At 36.9% G+C, this 21,111-nt stretch overlaps 1 protein-coding gene across 2 annotated transcripts; it reads right to left on the minus strand.

Moving 5' to 3' along the window:
* Positions 1-9,212: 9,212 nt before the first annotated feature.
* On the minus strand, positions 9,213-17,420 carry LOC139954493 (uncharacterized). Of its 2 annotated transcripts, XR_011788118.1 has the most exons (8): positions 17,332-17,420; positions 16,221-16,315; positions 14,917-15,001; positions 14,120-14,208; positions 13,176-13,257; positions 12,414-12,510; positions 10,564-10,656; positions 9,213-9,617 (listed from the first exon to the last, which is right to left on the minus strand). XR_011788118.1 is itself a non-coding variant. In XM_071954309.1 (7 exons), exons 2-7 carry the CDS (start codon positions 16,246-16,248, stop codon positions 10,627-10,629), a joined length of 411 nt encoding a protein of 136 aa, XP_071810410.1. In that variant the 5' UTR covers positions 16,249-16,315; positions 17,332-17,420; the 3' UTR covers positions 10,143-10,626. The 2 variants fall into 2 exon arrangements, 1 of the variants encoding a protein (XP_071810410.1); XM_071954309.1 differs by lacking the exon at positions 9,213-9,617 and having other exon boundaries at positions 10,143-10,656.
* Positions 17,421-21,111: the final 3,691 nt, after the last annotated feature.

Below are 21,111 nucleotides of genomic sequence, written 5' to 3' on the forward strand. Positions count from 1 at the left end.
ACCCAAGTTTGCGATATGCAGCCAGGGGATCACCTTCAGGATATTTGAATTTTTATTTCAAATTATTAAGTTGTAAACCACAAGGCAAACTGAGATTGATGGCAGCCTGTAGTGTTTCAGGAAAAGTGGAGAGTGATGAGCAAAATATTACTCTCTATTTTTTAGTTTTATATATACCTGTTCTTGTTACAAAATGACTTTCATGGGGCTTGAAATGTTTGTGTTAACATTAAATTAAAAACAAGGTGTGTTTGTTTTGTTTGCCTGCCTGCAGCTTAAGTCTCCAAAACATCTACTTGCCAACAATGTCTGAGACCCACTACAGCCTGGCAAAAAGAACTACCTTCTCTGTTAACAGGTAAATTGAACAAATTTGTCCCTGGAGCCTTTTATTGCTGCATCTTACCACCACTACTTTTAATGACTTTGACCAATAATTTTTTAGGGTCACATTGTAAACAAAAAATTAAGGTCTGCTGTTACCATGGCAACCATTTGTTTGACCTTGGGTGAAATTATTTGTTTTTTTGGGGGGGGGGGGTAATTTTACAAAATTTACAAACTTTCTTCATGTTTAAAAATAAAAATTTTCCCATGGAAGTGAAATTGATTTGTCACAAGATAGTGTAAATGCATTGTGGGAATTCAAAATAGCCACCATATGAAGCGGCCATCTTTGATTTCTTATTTTATTTCAGCAAATACTTTGAGGTTAAAACTTTCAAAGAAGCACTCCTTTACCAGCACCCACATGAGTGGTCAATTAAGTACCAAATGTGCCCTTTAATGTTAAATATTTCAAACTATAAATATATGCCTCATATCCATTACATATAGAAATGTAATTGTGGTGAGTTTGGTGAAAACAAGTCTAGAACTTTGGAAAATACAAACAGTGCCACTTTGTGCCCCCCCCCCCCCACATCAATGTAGGTCTGAAAAGGCCCTTTCTGTAAGGTTAAGTGTAACCTGTTTGTGGGAGAGTATCAATTTTACCCTAATCAAGCCTACAAAACTCACAATGTGAGTTCAAATGGTTTTTTCCTTTTAACTGATCATAAAGGTCACACCAACACCAAAACTTTGAGCAAACTATTTTAGGAAGTTGACCTCCCTCCAACCACTCTTGCTCATTTTGATTGCAACAATCAAAATAATCTTGATCTGCAGAAGTTTCTCAAAACAATTTTGTCCTGGGTTTATTGTTGCATGTTTTTTTGGATACAAATTTTGAAGTAAAAGCAATTCATTTGAAAGTAATTACTTAAATTTTCCTTATGTTTTTGTTACAGGAAGGATTGCCATCTTCAAAGATGTCTACAAGTCAACAAGTAAGAATCGATTTGAGGCCAATAATCAATTTGAGGCAAATACACTTCACTTTTGTTGCAGCAGTCCTCCTGTTTCATGTTTTTCTTGTGCTTAAGAAAATCAGTTTTATAAAGGTTAACGAGCTGGAGCTCTTTTCTACCAACTTAACTATTTCGTCTTGGGTGCAAGTTATGAGCCATTTTTTACAACTGTTAAATGCTGTGTAGTGAGGGATCACACCCAAGTTTGCGATATGCAGCCAGGGGATCACCTTCAGGATATTTGAATTTTTATTTCAAATTATTAAGTTGTAAACCACAAGGCAAACTGAGATTGATGGCAGCCTGTAGTGTTTCAGGAAAAGTGGAGAGTGATGAGCAAAATATTACTCTCTATTTTTTAGTTTTATATATACCTGTTCTTGTTACAAAATGACTTTCATGGGGCTTGAAATGTTTGTGTTAACATTAAATTAACAACAAGGTGTGTTTGTTTTGTTTGCCTGCCTGCAGCTCAAGTCTCCAAAACATCTACTTGCCAACAATGTCTGAGACCCACTACAGCCTGACAAAAAGAACTACCGTCTCTGTAAACAGGTAAATTGAACAAATGTGTGCCTGCAGCCTTTTATTGCTGTATCTTACCACCACTACATTTTTAGCCTTTAACCAATAATTATTTAGGGTCAAACAGTGCCACTATGTGGCCCCCCCCCTTATCCCATGTAGGTCTGAAAAGGCCCTTTTCTTTTAGGGTCAAGTGAAACTTGTTTGTGGGAAAGTATCAATTTGACCCTAATCAAGCCTATAAAACTCACAGTTGAGCTTGAATTTTCTTTTTTTTAACTGATCATAAAGGTCACACCAACACAAAAACTTCAAGCAAACTGTTTAAGGAATTTGACCTCCCTCTCTTACCACTCTTGCTCATTTTGATGGCAACAATCAAAATAAATATAATCTTGATCTGCACAAGCATGTTGAGTTGAAATGTCTCATTAGAGCACAACCTATTGACAGGAGTAGGAAAGGCATGTACACTTATATGGGCGCAATCATCATCACAGCATTGTTGGTTAAACTGTGATGAGAGGCAACAGTCTGCACAATTTGTTCACTTGGTATAGGATTCTACATTCAAGACCGTCTCTTCCAAAAATGGTGCAATTTGGCGAAAATTCCATACAGGTACATATATCAGTGAAGTTCATGATACATAAGTTTTGCGATCCCCACGCTTTACCAATGGCCTTGAAAGAAGCCATACACAACTCATTTTTGAAGCGCCCTTTGTTGCCAAATGAATGCATGTTTGCAAATTGTTCACTTAGTTTACGAATATTAAGGCATTACTAACTCGAGTTCCTTGATCAGTTTCAATAATTATTAAAATTTTGTGCAGGTACATGTACCTCCAAAGTTTGTCATCACACGCTGGTCTCACAGGAATTGCGGCGCGGTATCTCTATTGCGTGATTTAATGCACACCACACTTTTGCGCAACAGTCAAATTGCGCAAAAGTGATGGCGCCCTCTGTTGCCAGTCATGTTAAGGAATGAGACAATCAACTCAATATTATTTTTTGTTTCTCATAAAAACAAATCCTGGGTTTATTGTTGCAAGTTTTATTGATAAAAATTCTGATAAGCAATTCATTTGAAAGTTTACTTTTTTATTTTTGTTACAGGAAAATATTGCCGTCTTCAAAGATGTCAACAAGTAGTAATTGATTTGAGGCCAATAATCAATTTGAGGCAAAATACACTTCACTTTTTGTTTGAGCAGTCCTCTTGTTCCGTTTTTTCCTTGTGCTTAAGAAAATCAGTTTTGTATTTCACTAATTTCTCTCTGCTGCGTCTGCTGTTAATTGGAGTTTCATTTTCAGTTTAAACTCCTCTCTGCTTCATTTTGCTGTTATTGAGAGTGTTGCTTGCAATTTGTTTGAGTTCATGTTGTTGTTTTGGTGTGTGTGTGTTTGCATTATCACACAGTTATTGGTTTGAATACCATGCTCAAGGCGCATTTTCGCTGCCCCAAAACCGACTGCGACAGTTGGTAGACCTAAGCGGCAGAAACGCGACCCATCTGGGAATTCTGCTAAGGCCATGACATCATGACATGTGGAGCCTGCATCGGACGACAGCAATTAGGGTCTGTTTCTGCGTTTAAGACTCAGCACCGGTCACTTCTGGAATGGGTGAGTTTAATTCTGCTTCCAATTTTGATTTAAAAACTGCACTCTCTAGTAAAACTTAAATTCGTATAAAGAAAATTAGTAATGATTATTTACAACTAAATAAAGCACCAAGTTAGGCCTGATGTATACATTACACAAGATCAAGAAACGGGAAGCAATTTTACATGATGTCAATAACCAATTTCTTTTGGTTTTTAATTGTTATTCTTTGAACATGGCAAGATGTGATACCTGTCAGTGCTTGGGAGCAGGTCCTTTCAAGTTTTTCTGCAAGAGATTTTGCTCATTAAACTTTTTGGCATTCACACAATTTCTTATCTGTAAATTTTATCTTTCAGAGCCAGAGATGCAGCCAACTGTTCCTGAAATCAAGTGCAGAGGGAATCGCCTCTAGTGACATCGCTGAAGGCAATGTTGTATAAAGGAGAGCAACGGTTTTGAAAACATCAGCATCTAGTCAAGGACACCTTAGCTGTTCATTATAGAGATATGACTAAACAACCCAGTAATTTGTCTTAAATTGTGTAAACTATTCTAGATGTGTTAGTAATTGCCGAGTTCCCTTGATGGGAAGATTATCTAAGCAAACAAACATAATTTGATGTTTTTCATTTTTGTAACTGTAAGCCCAATAGTTAACATTTCTGTAAATAAGTGTACCATTGCAAGCAAGCACATATGCGTTTTTATGCGCTACTTGGCGATCTTAGGGCCTTGGTGGTGCGGCACTGGAATAGTTTGGAATCCGGAAATACAAAGCATGGGAAATTCCAAACTTATTTGCAAAATGGGACTTGGACACATGCACGTGGCATGTGGGGTCTCAGCCCGGCCGGTTGTTTTACAGCTGGTGGTTGATCTTAAAGGTGCATCATCTGGTGTTATCACAAATATGGTTGACCAAACGGGTTAGTTCCTAGTCTAGGCCATGGGACTAGGGACCGCGTCTCAGGAGTAGGGGGTGCCCCCCTCAGACGGGGGCATGGACCTGGGCGCTCTTTAAATAGAGTACGAGGGCCCTGATGATCTCCCGGGCGTGTCGGGGCTGGTATCCTGGGACCTGCACGTGGTGGCCCTGCTTTTAACTAGCCTTACCAGGATGATATAGGCAAAATTATGAAGCAATGAAACTAAACTGCTTGCGATGGTGCTTTTATACCATACCTTACACTTTACTTTCATGAATGTAATATCCAATGTAATACTGGCACAACTTTTCAGATCATCAATTTCCTAATTGTGGTTTTTCAGCTGTACTGTTTGAAAATAGGTTAAAGTACATTGCTGTGCCAGACATTCACTCTTTTGCTCATTAAATTTGTGTTGCATGCCTGTTGCAACTACAAGTCAACAGAAAAAAACAAGTTTGAGTTCACTCTTTGGCTCTCACGATAATACAAAAAAAAAGAGGAAAAGGGCATTTGAGAGAACTTGAGAAAAAAATAAAATAAGTGCATTGTCATGAATACATCTGAAGTCTTGTTTTGTGTAAACAAAATGCTCAATAAATTTATATATTCATGTTGAGTCTGTCTTTTTATTTAATCTTGCTCTTTTGACTGATTTGGGACCATTTTATTTTTCGGTCAATTTTAAAAAATGGGCCTTTTTGAGCCAGGATTTTTGATTTAAAAAACTGCAAGGGGTTAAACTTGTTCTTTTGACTGATTTTTAATGCGAAAAAAAATTGCAAAATTTTTTAAAAATTGGCCTTTTAGGGCCAGGATTTTTGTTTTAAAAAACTGCAAGGGGTTAAACTTGTTCTTTTGACTGATTTGTGACCGTTTTATTTTTCGGCCAATTTTTAACAATGGGCATTTTTGGGTCAGGATTTTTGGTTTAAAAAACTGCAAGGGGTTAAACTTGTTCTTTTGACTGATTTGGGACAATTTTATTTTTCGGCAAATTTTTAGAAATGGGCCTTTTTGAGCAAGGATTTTTAGTTTAAAAAACTGCAAGGGGTTAAACTTGTGCTTTTGACTGATTTGGGACCATTTTATTTTTCGGCCAATTTTTAGAAATGGGCCTTTTTGAGCCAGGATTTTTAGTTTAAAAAACTGCAAGGGGTTAAACTTGTTCTTTTGACTGATTTGTGACCGTTTTATTTTTCGGCCATTTTTTAGAAATGGGCCTTTTTGAGCCAGGATTTTTAGTTTAAAAAACTGCAAGGGGTTAAACTTGTTCTTTTGACTGATTTGGGACCATTTTATTTTTCGGCCAATTTTTAGAAATGGGCCTTTTTGAGCAAGGATTTTTAGTTTAAAAAACTGCAAGGGGTTAAACTTGTGCTTTTGACTGATTTGGGACCATTTTATTTTTCGGCCAATTTTTTAAAATGTGCCTTTTTGGGTCATGATTTTTGATTTAAAAAATTGCAAGGGGTTAAACTTGTTCTTCTTTTAACCAAGAATCCTGGCTCAAAAAGGTACATTTTAAAAAATTGGCCAAGAAATAAAATGGTCCCAAATCAGTCAAAAGAACAAGTTTAACCCCTTGCAGTTTTTTAAACCAAAAATCCTGACCCAAAATGCCCATTTCTAAAAATTGGCCGAAAAATAAACTGGTCCCAAATCAGTCAAAAGAACAAGTTTAACCCCTTGCAGATTTTTAAACCAAAAATCCTGGCTCAAAAAGGCCCACTTCTAAAAATTGGCCGAAAAATAAAACGGTCCCAAATCAGTCAAAAGAACAAGTTTAACCCCTTGCAGTTTTTTAAACCAAAAATCCTGACCCAAAAATGCCCATTGTTAAAAATTGGCCGAAAAATAAAACGGTCACAAATCAGTCAAAAGAACAAGTTTAACCCCTTGCAGATTTTTTAATCAAAAATCCCACCCCAAAAACGCCAATTTCTAAAAATTGGCCGAAAAATAAACTGGTCCCAAATCAGTCAAAAGAACAAGTTTAACCCCTTGCAGATTTTTAAACCAAAAATCCTGGCTCAAAAAGGCCCATTTTTAAAAATTGGCCGAAAAAATAAAATGCTCCCAAATCAGTCAAAAGCACAAGTTTAACCCCTTGCAGTTTTTTAAACTAAATATCCTGGCTCAAAAAGGCCCATTTCTAAAAATTGGCCGAAAAATAAAATGGTCCCAAATCAGTCAAAAGAACAAGTTTAACCCCTTGCAGTTTTTTAAACTAAAAATCCTGGCTCAAAAAGGCCCATTTCTAAAAATTGGCCGAAAAATAAAATGGTCCCAGATCAGTCAAAAGAACAAGTTTAACCCCTTGCAGTTTTTTAAACTAAAAATCCTTGCTCAAAAAGGCCCATTTCTAAAAATTGGCCGAAAAAATAAAATGCTCCCAAATCAGTCAAAAGCACAAGTTTAACCCCTTGCAGTTTTTTAAACTAAATATCCTGGCTCAAAAAGGCCCATTTCTAAAAATTGGCCGAAAAAATAAAATGCTCCCAAATCAGTCAAAAGAACAAGTTTAACCCCTTGCAGATTTTTTAATCAAAAATCCCACCCCAAAAACGCCAATTTCAAAAAATTGGCCGAAAAATAAAATGGTCCCAAATCAGTCAAAAGAACAAGTTTAACCCCTTGCAGTTTTTTAAACTAAAAATCCTGGCTCAAAAAGGCCCATTTCTAAAAATTGGCCGAAAAATAAAATGGTCCCAGATCAGTCAAAAGAACAAGTTTAACCCCTTGCAGTTTTTTAAACTCAAAATCCTTGCTCAAAAAGGCCCATTTCTAAAAATTGGCCGAAAAATAAAATGGTCCCAAATCAGTCAAAAGAACAAGTTTAACCCCTTGCAGTTTTTAAAACAAAAATCCTGGCCCTAAAAGGCCAATTTTTAAAAAATTTTGCAATTTTTTTTCACATTAAAAATCAGTCAAAAGAACAAGTTTAACCCCTTGCAGTTTTTTAAATCAAAAATCCTGGCTCAAAAAGGCCCATTTTTTAAAATTGACCGAAAAATAAAATGGTCCCAAATCAGTCAAAAGAGCAAGGTTAAATAAAAAGACAGACTCAACATGAATATATAAATTTATTGAGCATTTTGTTTACACAAAACAAGACTTCAGATGTATTCATGACAATGCACTTATTTTATTTTTTTCTCAAGTTCTCTCAAATGCCCTTTTCCTCTTTTTTTTGTATTATCGTGAGAGCCAAAGAGTGAACTCGAACTTGTTTTTTTCTGTTGACTTGTAGTTGCAACAGGCATGCAACACAAATTTAATGAGCAAAAGAGTGAATGTCTGGCACAGCAATGTACTTTAACCTAGTTTCAAACAGTACAGCTGAAAAACCACAATTAGGAAATTGATGACCTGAAAAGTTGTGCCAGTATTACATTGGATATTACATTCATGAAAGTAAAGTGTAAGGTATGGTATAAAAGCACCATCGCAAGCAGTTTAGTTTCATTGCTTCATAATTTTGCCTATATCATCCTGGTAAGGCTAGTTAAAAGCAGGGCCACCACGTGCAGGTCCCAGGATACCAGCCCCGACACGCCCGGGAGATCATCAGGGCCCTCGTACTCTATTTAAAGAGCGCCCAGGTCCATGCCCCCGTCTGAGGGGGGCACCCCCTACTCCTGAGACGCGGTCCCTAGTCCCATGGCCTAGACTAGGAACTAACCCGTTTGGTCAACCATATTTGTGATAACACCAGATGATGCACCTTTAAGATCAACCACCAGCTGTAAAACAACCGGCCGGGCTGAGACCCCACATGCCACGTGCATGTGTCCAAGTCCCATTTCGCAAATAAGTTTGGAATTTCCCATGCTTTGTACTTCCGGATTCCAAACTATTCCAGTGCCGCACCACCAAGGCCCTAAGATCGCCAAGTAGCGCATAAAAACGCATATGTGCTTGCTTGCAATGGTACACTTATTTACAGAAATGTTAACTATTGGGCTTACAGTTACAAAAATGAAAAACATCAAATTATGTTTGTTTGCTTAGATAATCTTCCCATCAAGGGAACTCGGCAATTACTAACACATCTAGAATAGTTTACACAATTTAAGACAAATTACTGGGTTGTTTATTCATATCTCTATAATGAACAGCTAGGGTGTCCTCGACTAGATGCTGATGTTTTCAAAACCGTTGCTCTCCTTTATACAACATTGCCTTCAGCGGTGTCACTAGAGGCGATTCCCTCTGCACTTGATTTCAGGAACAGTTGGCTGCATCTCTGGCTCTGAAAGATAAAGTTTACAGATAAGAAATTGTATGGATGCCAAAAAGTTTAATGAGAAAAAGCTCTTGCAGAAAAATATAAATGGACCTGCTCCCAAGCACTGACATCTTGCAACAATCAAAGAATAACAATTAAAAACCAAAACAAGTTGGTTATTTACATCAGGCCTAACTAGGAGCTTTATTTAGTTGGAAATACTCATTACTAGTTTTCTTTTTAAGAATATAACTTTTACTACAGAGTGCAGTTTTTTAAATCAAAAATGAAAGCAGAATTAAACTCACCCATTCCAGAAGTGACCGGTGCTGAGTCTTAAATGCAGAAACAGAACCTAATTGCTGTTGTCTGATGCAGGCTCCAAATCGACAACAGGAGTAGAGGTCATGCGATAGCAAAATGCCCAGCCAGATGAGCCGCATTTCTGCCGCTTAGGTCTACCAACCGTCGCAGTCGGTTTTGGGGCAGCGAAAATGCGCCTTGAGCATGGTATTCAAACCAATAACTGTGTGATAATGCAAACACACACACACCAAAACAACAACATGAACTCAAACAAATTGCAAGCAACACTCTCAATAACAGCAAAATGAAGCAGAGAGGAGTTTAAACTGAAAATGAAACACCAATTAACAGCGCCTAGGTCTACCAATCGCAGTGGGTTTTGGGGCGGCGGAAACATGCCTTGAGCGTGGCATTCCCGAACCAAGAAGTGTGATCATGCAAACACACAGAACCCAAAACAACAACATGAACTCTAACAAATTGCAAATAACACTCTCAATAACAGCAGAGAGGAGTTTAAAGTGCAAATGAAACTCCAATTAACAGCAAACGCAACAGAGAGAAATTGAAAACTTTTACAAAACTGATTTGCTTAAGCACAAGAAAAAATGTAACAGAAACAAAAGTGAAGTGTATTTTGCCATGGGGAACGTCGAAAGCCTTCCTGTAACAAAACAAATAGTAGACTTCAAATAATTACTTTCAAATGAATTGCTTTCCCTTTTTATCAAAAATAACATTTTTATCAAAAAAAATTGAAAAACACCAACAATTTGGAAGACTATTCTGAGGAACTTGTGCAGAACATGATTATTACATAGGCCTACAAGCATCAGTGAATTGAGGAAACCTGAATTCTTAAAACAGTTCAGGAGGTTTTGGTGTTGGTGTAAACTTTGATTTTGGTCAAATTGATTCTTCCACAAGAAAGTTTCACTTAACCCTATCAGGAACGGGCATTTTCAGACTTAGAAAGAAAGGGGAGACATAGTGGGCCCCCTTGGGATTTTCTGAAGTTCTAGAGTTATTGTTATGATGATATAATTATTTTTTATATGTATGGGATTTGAGGGATATCAATAGTTTCAAACATTAATCATCAGAAGGCACCTTTGGTTATTAATTGACCGCTGTTGTGGGCGCTGTAATTGTTGGTCTATCACATTTTTTTTGCGACAACATTTTTTTTCACTTTAAGATTGGTATTTTTTATAAAATGACCTTAGAAAATTATTGTTTAAAGTCATAAATTTTTATGGTGGTAAGATGCAGCATTAAAAAGCTACAGGCACAAATATGGTAGAGGGCACCATGTACCCCCCAACTTCATGGTAGGGTTTTAATGTAATTTAGAGTTTCTATGTGAAAATGAAGCAAAAAGAGCAGTATTACTAGGATTTTTTCCTAGCATGTGTCCTCATCAACCTTTCCATATCCTATACTTCTTTGTCACTCCACTCAAAATGTGTTGTACTTAATAAGATTGGTACAAGACCATGAGCCTAGTGGCCCCAGTTCTTCTGAATCCTTCACTTTGGATACTGAAGAAGAAATTGGGATTGTATGGTTTTAAACCCTACAATCCCAATTCCTTCCTAACTTAAACTTACCCCGTTTACACAGAAGGTAGTTCTTTATGGCAGGTTGTATGATGATACTTGGGTCTCAGACATTCAATTGTTGACACGTAGATGTTTTGGAGACTGGAAAAACAAAAGAAACACACCTTTTGGTTAAAAACATTATTTCTGAACCCAACACCCATTTCAGACAGGCGCTCCAGAACCAAATTCTGAATTAAGTACATGAAAATTTAAACGTCTGAAGCAGTTAGGAGCGACTGGACGCGCTAGCAGTCAAAAGATCGACTGTTGCAATCGTTTGGAACGACTCTGGAGGGCCTCGGTTTCAGACGTCGAACTTGTCATGAGCCGAGCAAATGTAAAAAGATTGCCTGTCTGAAAGAAGAAGTTATTAGGGTCGGCCTAGACTCGCTCCTAATCTAATTGGTTTGGCGCAACTATGGCGCGCCTGTCTGAAACGGGTGTAACTTGGTTCATCATAGGCCCACGAAAGTCATTATTTGTATAATCAAAATAACAGTATGAGCAGCTAAAGAGGAATTTTTTCTCAAAACTCCACTTTTTCATGACTGATGTCATCAATTCTTATGTATTACTTAAGTTTAAAGTCACCTGGAAATAGATTTTTTTTTCTTTCAAACATAAGAGTATATGCTTACGAACAATAAAACAATTTTTTTAGTAATTGTTTGTCACGATTTATATGTTTAAAAAATATATAAAGTTGTTTGGGGGGCTGACTCCGCCTACCCCTTTTGTGACGTCAATCGAGGCAGACTTTGCCTGCAATGTGTATAGTAAACATACGTGCAAAGTACATGTACGTCCAAGTCGTGAGTTGGTACATTTCAAAAAGTGTTTTTTCTGCATTCAGCAGCAACACACCTGGTCGGCATTGCCGGGGAAAAAAAATAATTTTTTTTGAAACGTACAAACTCCAACTTGGTCCGTACATGTACTTTGCAATTGTGTTTACTCATACGCATTACAGGCAAAGTCTGCCTCGATTGACGTCACGAACAGCGCCCTCTCGGGTCGGGGTCTACTCTTAAATTTGTAAATAACATAAGAACAGATTTTTTAAAACCTTAGTTAACTGTTTATTCACATTCCACTCATCAAAACACATATATTAGTGACAAAAGCTTTATTTTGAAAAAATACCACTTCCAGGTGACTTTAATATTTTCATAGCAAATCTCTGCTTGTTTAACTTGTGTAACTGTATAAGAGCTGTTGTATTTGAACAGCAAAGAATATAACCTTTTCAATGAATTTTAAATGTGGAATAGAATTCTCTTTTGAAGGAATAATTTAAATAAAGAGTTATCTGTAATGGTATTATTGCCAGGCCAGAAGTATAATTTGTTACAACCAAGGGCACAGTTTCATAAAGCATGTGAGCACAAAAACTTGCTAAGCACAGCCAAATATTCCTTATCACACTGGTTTACCAGCCAAAATTGCCAAAGGTTTACACTGTTGCAAGAGGTGCCTCTCACACATAATTTTTGCTCAGCAAAACAATCAACTGAGTAGTATTTCCTGCTTAACAGATTGATGAAATTGGGCCAATGTCATTACTTAGAAGGGCCAAATTTCATAAAGCTGTTAGGTGGGAACCATTGGCAACAATGTAATCCTTCTGTTATTACGGCTGGTTACTTGTCAGCTTAGCAAGATTTTCCATGCTTAGCAACATTTTTTTGCTCACAGGCGTTGTGAAATTGGGCCCTGCTTGCATGCAAGAGCATTTTCCAATATTAACCTCTCTAAGGAAAAACATCTAACATCTAGGTAGACATTCCGCACAATTACTAAAGAGATCAATTTGGGACTAGGTGTAAATATTAAAGGTTTACGTTTTAGAAAATTACCTCACTGGAGACTGCTTGAAGCTCAATAACCATGGGCCAGGCTTGAAAACCTACTTTTGATGAGTAGATCACTTCAGAGATGAAAAGCCGCGCCTTACTGCAATAAAAATATAAAATGTAAAATCTTTATCCATCATTAACAAACTGTGTCAGATAATTTGATAAAATAAAGGTTCAAGATTAATTTTTCTTAAAATCAAATGAAACAAACACTAAAGACAAAAAATTATTTTGATTGCTGTAAAATAGCCAGAGCAACAGGGCTTTTGCTTAAAAACTTACAGACTTCATTACCAGTGAACCAGGGATCACACCCAAGTCTACAATTGAACCTAGGAAGGCGCCAGTCAGTTTCCCCTTGATATTTATTTAAAAAAAAAAAAAAAAAAAAAAAAAACGGTGACCCCTTTGCTGCTGCTTCCTAGGTGACTTGGGTGCAATCCCCAGCTAAATGGCGATGACAATTGTATGGCTTCTAATTGGCAAACCCAAAATATTAATTGCAAAATAGGGAGACAGTGTCACCATTACGGCTTGATAGCTCAGTTGGAATCTCGAGGCATGCTAAGCTGCAGGCCCAGGTTCAAGTGCTGATCTGGTCAATTTTTCTCAGTTCAACCTACCATTGGAAAACATCTCCTACTCACTGATGTTTACATCATGTAAATTTGCTTCGCATTCTGTTTTAAGTATGAACCAGGCTTAACTAGAAGGTTCTTTTTGGGTATAACTTATAAACAATCACTCTTTTAGGGAAATTACCTCTGGAAAGTGCCATCCGCTCCTTTATAGGTCAGTGTTTGGCATGTTGACCGGTATATCTCTTTGGAGATGGTAAGCCTGACTGCAATACAAACAAAATGCACTTTGCAACATCAAAGATTTGTTTTGTACTTTCAAATGAAAATAAATAAACTAATTAAACACATAAAAGAAGGTCATGGAGGAGTTGTGCTTAGCAGGATTATTTTGAAAAGTGGAATCAAAATATCAAGCATTGTCATTAGAGACGACAGATGCCTAAAGACAATCTTTTCAGGATGGATGTTGGTATCAACTTGTTGGATGATTTTATTATCTGTGAGTTCTCAGATAAACCAAGTAATTTTCCTGCAAATTAAAAGTGCTGCTGTAGGCTTCTGGTAACCAAAGGTTTTCATTGCCATTAATTTTAAGAGTGATGACCAAAAGTATACCTTCCCTTTAAAGGAACACGTTGCCTTGGATCGGTCGAGTTGGTCTTTGAAAAGCGTTTGTAACCGTTTGTTATAAAATGCATACGATTAGAAAGATATTTTAAAAGAAGAATATAATGATCCACACAAGTATCACTCGAAATTGCGTGGTTTTCCTCTTACCTCGTCGACAAACACGGTCGGCCATTTATGGGAGTCAAATTTTTGACTCCCACAAATGGCCAACCGTGTTAGTTTACAAAATTAAAGGAAAACCACGCAATTTCGAGGCAAATATGTGTGGATCATTGTATTCTACTTTTAAAACATCTTTCCAACCATATGCATTTTATAACAAATGGTTACAAAACGCTTTTTATAGACCAACTCGTCCGATCCAAGGCAACGTGTTCCTTTAAAACCAGACTAAACAGTTCCCCAACAAGCCTGTTTATCCTTGAAAGATTGCTAAACAACATTCACAAGGGACTAGGTTTCAATTAGTTAAATGTTACTCTGTCCTGAACTAACCTTTCACTAGAGAGTGCAGCTCCTTTATCATAATCCAGTCTTGAATATCTTCTTGGTGACGGGCAGATATCTCTTTGGAGATGGTAAGACTGCAATCCAACAAAAAGTACCATTTATTGTCAATCAATACTATCCATCATTAAAACAGTAAGCTTCCGATAAATAAAATGTCTTTAACTTCCTTGGCATTTTTTCTGCATGTTTAAAGGCACTGGACACTTTGGTAGTTACTCACTACTCAAAATAGTTAGGCCTATTAGCATAAAAACTTGTTTGGTAATGAACAATGGAGAGCTGTTGATAGTAAAAACATTGTGAAAAACAGCTACCACTGAAGTAACATAGTTTTTGAGAAAGAGAATACTTCTCACTCAAATATAAAAAGACTTCAGAAGCCGATTTCACAGAGGAAGAAAGTTCATCGCTAAACAAATTGTCAACATTACCATTGTGGGTTGTATTGTGCACCACACTTTACTTTAGCAACTAAGATTAATTTGAAGTTAAGATCCATCTTAGCTTATTTGTTAAATCGGCCTTTTATGAGGCATCTGAAAGCACACAAATTTGTACAAGGGTGTGTTTTCTTTCATTATTATCTTGCAACTTCGATGATCAATTGAGTCAGAATTTTTCACAGATTTGTTCTTGTATGCATGTAGGGATCTGCCTAAAAAAAATAAATAATGTGATCCCTTTGCTGTTGCTTCCCTTGTGAAAAGTATGAACCATGCTTAACTAGAAACCTCTGTTTGGGTGTAATTATTCAAACTGTACTTTTAAGAAATTCTTCTTACAGGATACTTGCAGCTCCTTCATCATAAGCTAGTCTTGGACATCCATTTGTTGACAGGTAGATCTCTTCGGAGTTGTTAAGCTTTACTATAACACAGACAAAATACAGTTTTCAACGTTAGTGTTATACAATATCCATAATTTAAAACAGTAAGATTCAAATAATTTGCTTTGCCCCTAGGATCTGTTTCGTGCTTTTAATTCAACTTAATGTGTTTTTTTGTAATGAATTGCGGCATTCAAATAAATGTTACTGAATCAAAAATAAATTTACAACAACACGGAAAATAACACAAACGGGCAAAGTTTTTGAGGGGTTTGTGCTGATCAGAACTATTTTGAATGTTGCAATTAAAATATCAAGCAACAGTTGTCATAAGAGATGTCAAATGCCTCAAACAGTTCTTTAAAGATTGGTGCTGGTGTGACTTTAATTAAGTAGTGAGCTTTCAGAATTAATATGAAGACAAATGGCACGCAAACGGTTAGATGTAAAAAGCGAAAGGTTACTACACATATTAATGTGAAGCATTTGGAGAGAACTGGAATTCCAAACTCTTAAAAACCCAAGAGAAAACTGGAACCCAGTCTGTCAATTCTTAAAAGATTATCAAACAACATAAAAATGCATTTAGATCATTCTTACTACAAGAAAATTGGTAATACAAACATACATTCTGGGCTCTGCACACTCGAGCGTGGATGATACTTCATGCGAATACAATTTTCTTGAGCCACAATTGGAAAACAGGGCATACCGATTGTTTGCACCATATAAATTTGCTTCTTACTTCTTAATGTCGGGAAATGGAATTTTTCATGTGAAGTATAAACCAGGGACCAAATTCACCAAAGTCATGAATTGCTAGAAAACAGCACATCCATCACACTTGTGTCGTCGCTGGTTTTGCATTTCTCAAAAGTAATCGCAGTTGCGATAATATAAAAAGGAAAAAATTAAAATTTTGCTTAGAGATTGGTTTAAGCAATCGGTTGAAACGCTTTTAATTTTCAAAATGTAATGATTGAAAGCGGCCCCAGGCATGCAGGGGCACCGTTGTCATGATCAAAGCCACCTGTGGCTGTACATGAAATTATGAACTCTCATCAAGTTACTACATGCCTATACCCTCCCTCGGCATCATATCTATGGAGGGCACGGGTGCATGCAGTATCTACATAAGAGTTCATAATTCCATACATGTACATTCACATTCAAGCTCCGATTTTGATGACACCACCCCTTTAACTACATGTAGCATCTATTTTTATGTATTTATTAAAACTTCATGTTTTAGGAGTTTACCTCTAACAGGAGAGTGCTTGCAGCTCATTTATTACAGGCCATTCTTTGACATCTACTTGTTGACGGGTATATTTTGTCGGAGATGTAAAGTCTTCCTGAAACACAAATACATGGAGAATGGATACAAATGAAGGAAACAAACAAAAGAAAAAAGATATTGGAAAAACTTAGTGCAAATCAGCATTGTTATATGACTGCTGAAAAAAACAAGCACACAGAGAGGTTTTGGGGATGTAAACAGTCTGAACAAAATCTCTTCATGGTGGTGTGGTATGAATTGCTTTTAGTGAGCTCTCAGAATGAATCAATTATTATAAAAAGCCAAAGTTGACTTTTGAAAACTGTGTTTGACATCGACCAGACCATCTCCAATGAGCTGGAATTCCGACCTCTCAAAATCCAAACAAAACATCAAACCCAATCTGATTTTAACAACAGACATTCTGAATACACTTACACTTGGTAGATACTTCATGCAAAACACAAATGCTAAACTAATTTTCTTCTGCATAATTGGAAAAAAACCCAGACGCATACTGATTGTTTTCATTATGAAATTTTGTTCTAATTCCTTAATGCCATGTGAAGTATGGGCCAGGCTTAACTAGAGAGCTCTATCTAGGTGGAAGTATTAAAACTAAGCCTTAACTGGAGAGTGCTTGAAGCTCCTTTCACAGGCCAGTATTTGACATTTGGAGATGGTAAACCTACTAAAAAAAAAAATGTACATTTAGCAATATTATAGAAACGTTGAATGCTATGAGGAAATGTTGACTGCTATGAGGGGCACAAAGGCCCAAGGTGATGTGAAAGACAAGACTATGCCAGAAGCAAAGCTGAGGTAAAAAAAAAGAGATTTTTAATTATCACCACCTGGTAACACCCAGGTCGGTGGTTGGCCCATGTAAACATACCCTGGATGAAATCAAGGTCTTTTAACAGCAGCCAGCCACTAACCAAGATTCATATTGCAGACAAAAGTTAACAGCATGAAACCAGTCACAAATAGTACATAAGGAATAATTTGGCTGGTGACCTTATTCTGGTAAGCAGAGATTTTAAGCAGAGACCTCTGTTTCGGTGTAGTTATTAAAACTTGTTAGGAATTTACCTTGAATGGAGAGTGCTTGCAGCTACTTGCACAGGCCAGTCTTTGACATCTCACTTGTTGACGGGTAGATCTCTTTGGAGATGCTAAGCCTACTAATGACATGCTAAGCCTATGAGATGCTAAGCCTACTCCAACACAAACAAAATACACATTAGCAATATTTAAGTAATAACAACCATTAGCGATAATTCATAAATACCCAAAGAGTTTGTTCTCTCTGACTGTGGTCATGTTGGGGTGTATTTAACAAATACCGACTCTGTGAACTAGCAAAACAAATGGCTCATATTGTACAGTAAAAGTTTTGAATACAATTGGCTTGTTATACATGAACTGTCGAGTCTACTGTTTTATTTGTGCCTAACTACTAAGCTTGGGAGATATCACGATATTATCGAATATCGCGATATTAATTTGGAAACGATTTCGATATCGGATGGATTTGGTTTTAATCGAAATATCGATATATCGCGATATATCGCGATATCGATTAAATATTGCGATGTATTTGCTAGCTGAGACATCTTGCACCCCATAGGTTTGGAGTAAAACCAGAAGAATATGTCATTAGAACACCTCTCTTATGCTATGACTGTCTCTTCTACAACTTTCACTTGGAGTTTAAAGAATGATGATGTCAAATTTAATTAATCGCGATTATATCGAATATCGCGATATATTGCCGGCGATATATCGTGAATAAAATAAATCGATATCGCCCAAGCTTACTAACTACTATTGTTTTTTTGTTTTTGGCAATAAGAGAATGCGCCAAATGCACAAGCAAATCGTGCATATGCCCGAGCATGCAGGCATTACATCAATTTAAGCTGGTACTCCCATCAAAACCAACATAATGCTCAGCATCAAGCAGAACACCAACCAAAGTATTTCTATTATGGCGATGTTAATTTTCAAAGCTCATGGTTCTTAAAAGATGCATAAATAGATATTCATAAGTACCCCAGACAGTTTCTCTACTCCTATTGGTGGAGAGCGTGAGAGCGTATCAAGTGGGTGTGCATAAACCTTTTGTTAATGCACACTGGAGGTCTGTTTATACATGTTATAACAAGCTGGCTTCCGCGTGTCGGGCGTGCAAGATTATCACGCGGAACGCAATTCATAGCTATCAGCGCGTAATCTAAGCACGCGCGCATGCGTACACACAACCCATGCGCATCAAACAGATTCTTCACAAAGTTTTGGAAACAATATTTCAAACCTCGAATTTTCAATAGTTAAAGTGTCTATAACTGTATTTTTTAACGTTTTTTAACAAAAGGGCATTTATGAATGGGAATAAAAGAGTAGTGACTTGTTCTTAAAGGCAGTGGACACTATTGGTAATTGTCAAAGACAAGCCTTCACAGTTGGTGTATCTCAACATATGCATAAAATAACAAACCTGTGAAAATTTGAGCTCAATCGGTCATCGAACTTGCGAGATAATAATGAAAGAAAAAACACCCTTGTCACACGAAAAAGCACCCTTGTCACATGAAGTTGTGTGCGTTTAGATGGTCTATTTCGAGACCTCAAGTTCCAAATCTGAGGTCTCGAAATCAAATTTGTGGAAAATTACTTCTTTCTCGAAAACTATGGCACTTCAGAGGGAGCCGTTTCTCACAATGTTTTATACCATCAACCTCTACCCATTATTCGTCACCATGAAGCCTTTATGCTTATAATTATTTTGAGTTATTACCAATAGTGTCCACTGCCTTTAAACGTCCGTTTAAAACCTTGCAAGAACACTACTGCAAAAGTTGATCTGCACATGAAAACAATACAATACAAAACTATCTGCAAAAACTGCATGGTTTTTGTGCCGCAGTATTAAGTGGACTGAGCTAAAGGCAAGGTCTGTCAACAGCAGCCAGCCACCAACTAAGATCATAACCACTTAGTAAAAACAGTGGTTCCAATTGTATTAGAGCTGCCTAAATCAGGAAAACTTTTTTTTCTGCCGAGCAAAAGTGATGAGGCCTGATTTTTACTTCTTGTGAATTTCACAAGCTAAATTAATTTTACTACATGTACCGATTGCTTGCATCATGTTTAGTTGGTTCGTATTACTTAAGAGTCCCTGCCTGTAAGAATGTACCAAATTAGGGGGGGTGTGATTTATGGGTTCGCAGATCTTCTTCCAAAAAATTAGAGTGATACACCATCATACCAAACGAATAAATCCAAAATTTTAGTTTGCTGACGCTTTCGGTTTTGGAGTTACCAGTTATCAAAGTTTGGGCCAAAAAGCCCTCAAGAAACGAATAGTACATTCCCTGTAAACACAAAAACCAGCGCCAAGGTCATCCCAAAAAAAGTAAAACATTTTTTGAATACTCCAGTTGGGCTTATATCAAAAGTAAAAAAAAAAAGTTGGGATCTCGTTCTCGCGTCATGTTACGCGCACCTGAACCTTTGACGAACAGTGCCCTCGTGCCATTTTCAACGCCTCATAACTCAGCGCGCCTATAGGATCCCATGAATTAAACAAGTTCAAATGAAAGAGCTTGCATCCCTAAAACAAATTTAAGTGCAAAGTGCGTGGGATCTCGTTGGCGCAGAGAGATAATAGAGGTCAAAGTTCAAATTTTACCAATATATTGCGTTTTCGCACCTCCATAACTTCGCGCGCCAACAACAAAAAATTGTTTTTATGGCAACTGGGTATTGGAACAGTTTTCATCTAATGACAAATGGAAAAAGAATCTTGGGATCTCTGCAACTTGCATGTCAAAAGATTTTTTGAAAATTTTCTAAAGTATTGCCATTTCACACATTTTTGCCTAAATTGGGACAACATTCACTTTTCTCATCACTGTAAGTATCTGTGCCAAACAAGATCCCATCAATTTTTTCTTGTATTTGGTTAAGTTGAGTGTTCCTTAACAGAATTCAATTGAAAAATAATTGAGATCATGTTGGCCCAACAATATAACAAAGGTCAAAGGTCATATGAAACTACACTACTGCCTATTTTGGGCGATTTTGCGTCGTCTAGAAATCCACGCGCCAATATGATCCCATTAAGTTGTCTGCATTTTATGATTATATAGATTCTCAGCAACACATAAAAAAGCAAAAATCAAATGGGATTTGAGTGGCGCTAACAAATATAACAGATCAAAAGTTCGCAATACATGCCTATACTTATGCATTGCTGTGGCAACCGAAAGCGAGAAATATCCCCCCATTTGAAAATGTTGGCAAACCATGAAGGGGATAGGTCTCCAAAACGAATTTTGGTCAAGAGATAGACTGGACTTGTTTTTACAAATGGTGTTAGTTTAATGTTGGTGGGTAACTGTTGCCAAGGTCAAAGGTTACAAAGAATATGTGATATTTTCCGTCAAGAGCCAACTTCAGAGCCTTTTTAAGATTTTATTTAATGAACAAGGGCTCTATCCTTTATGTTGGGGAAAACCACTTATAATATCTAGGCACATGTGATTGTCCCAAATTAATTATAGAGCCCTTGTTCATTTGATAAAATGTTGACATGGCTTTGAAGTTGGCTCTCCACAGAAAATATTGGTGTTTTGTAATTCATTTTCTGTGGAGAGCCAACTTCGAAGCCCTGTCAACATTTTATCAAATAAGGAAGGGCTCTATAATTAATTTGGGACAACCATATGTGCCTAGATATTATAAGTGGCTGTCCCAAACTGAAAGGATAGAGCCCTTGTTCTTTAAATAAAATCTTGAAAAGGCTCTGAAGTTGGCTCTTGACAGAAATATAAAAAACACCCATATTCTGTGTAACCTTTGACCTTG

This window comes from Asterias amurensis, chromosome 2, assembly GCF_032118995.1.
Source record: "Asterias amurensis chromosome 2, ASM3211899v1".
Classification (NCBI taxonomy): Eukaryota; Metazoa; Echinodermata; class Asteroidea; order Forcipulatida; family Asteriidae; genus Asterias; species Asterias amurensis.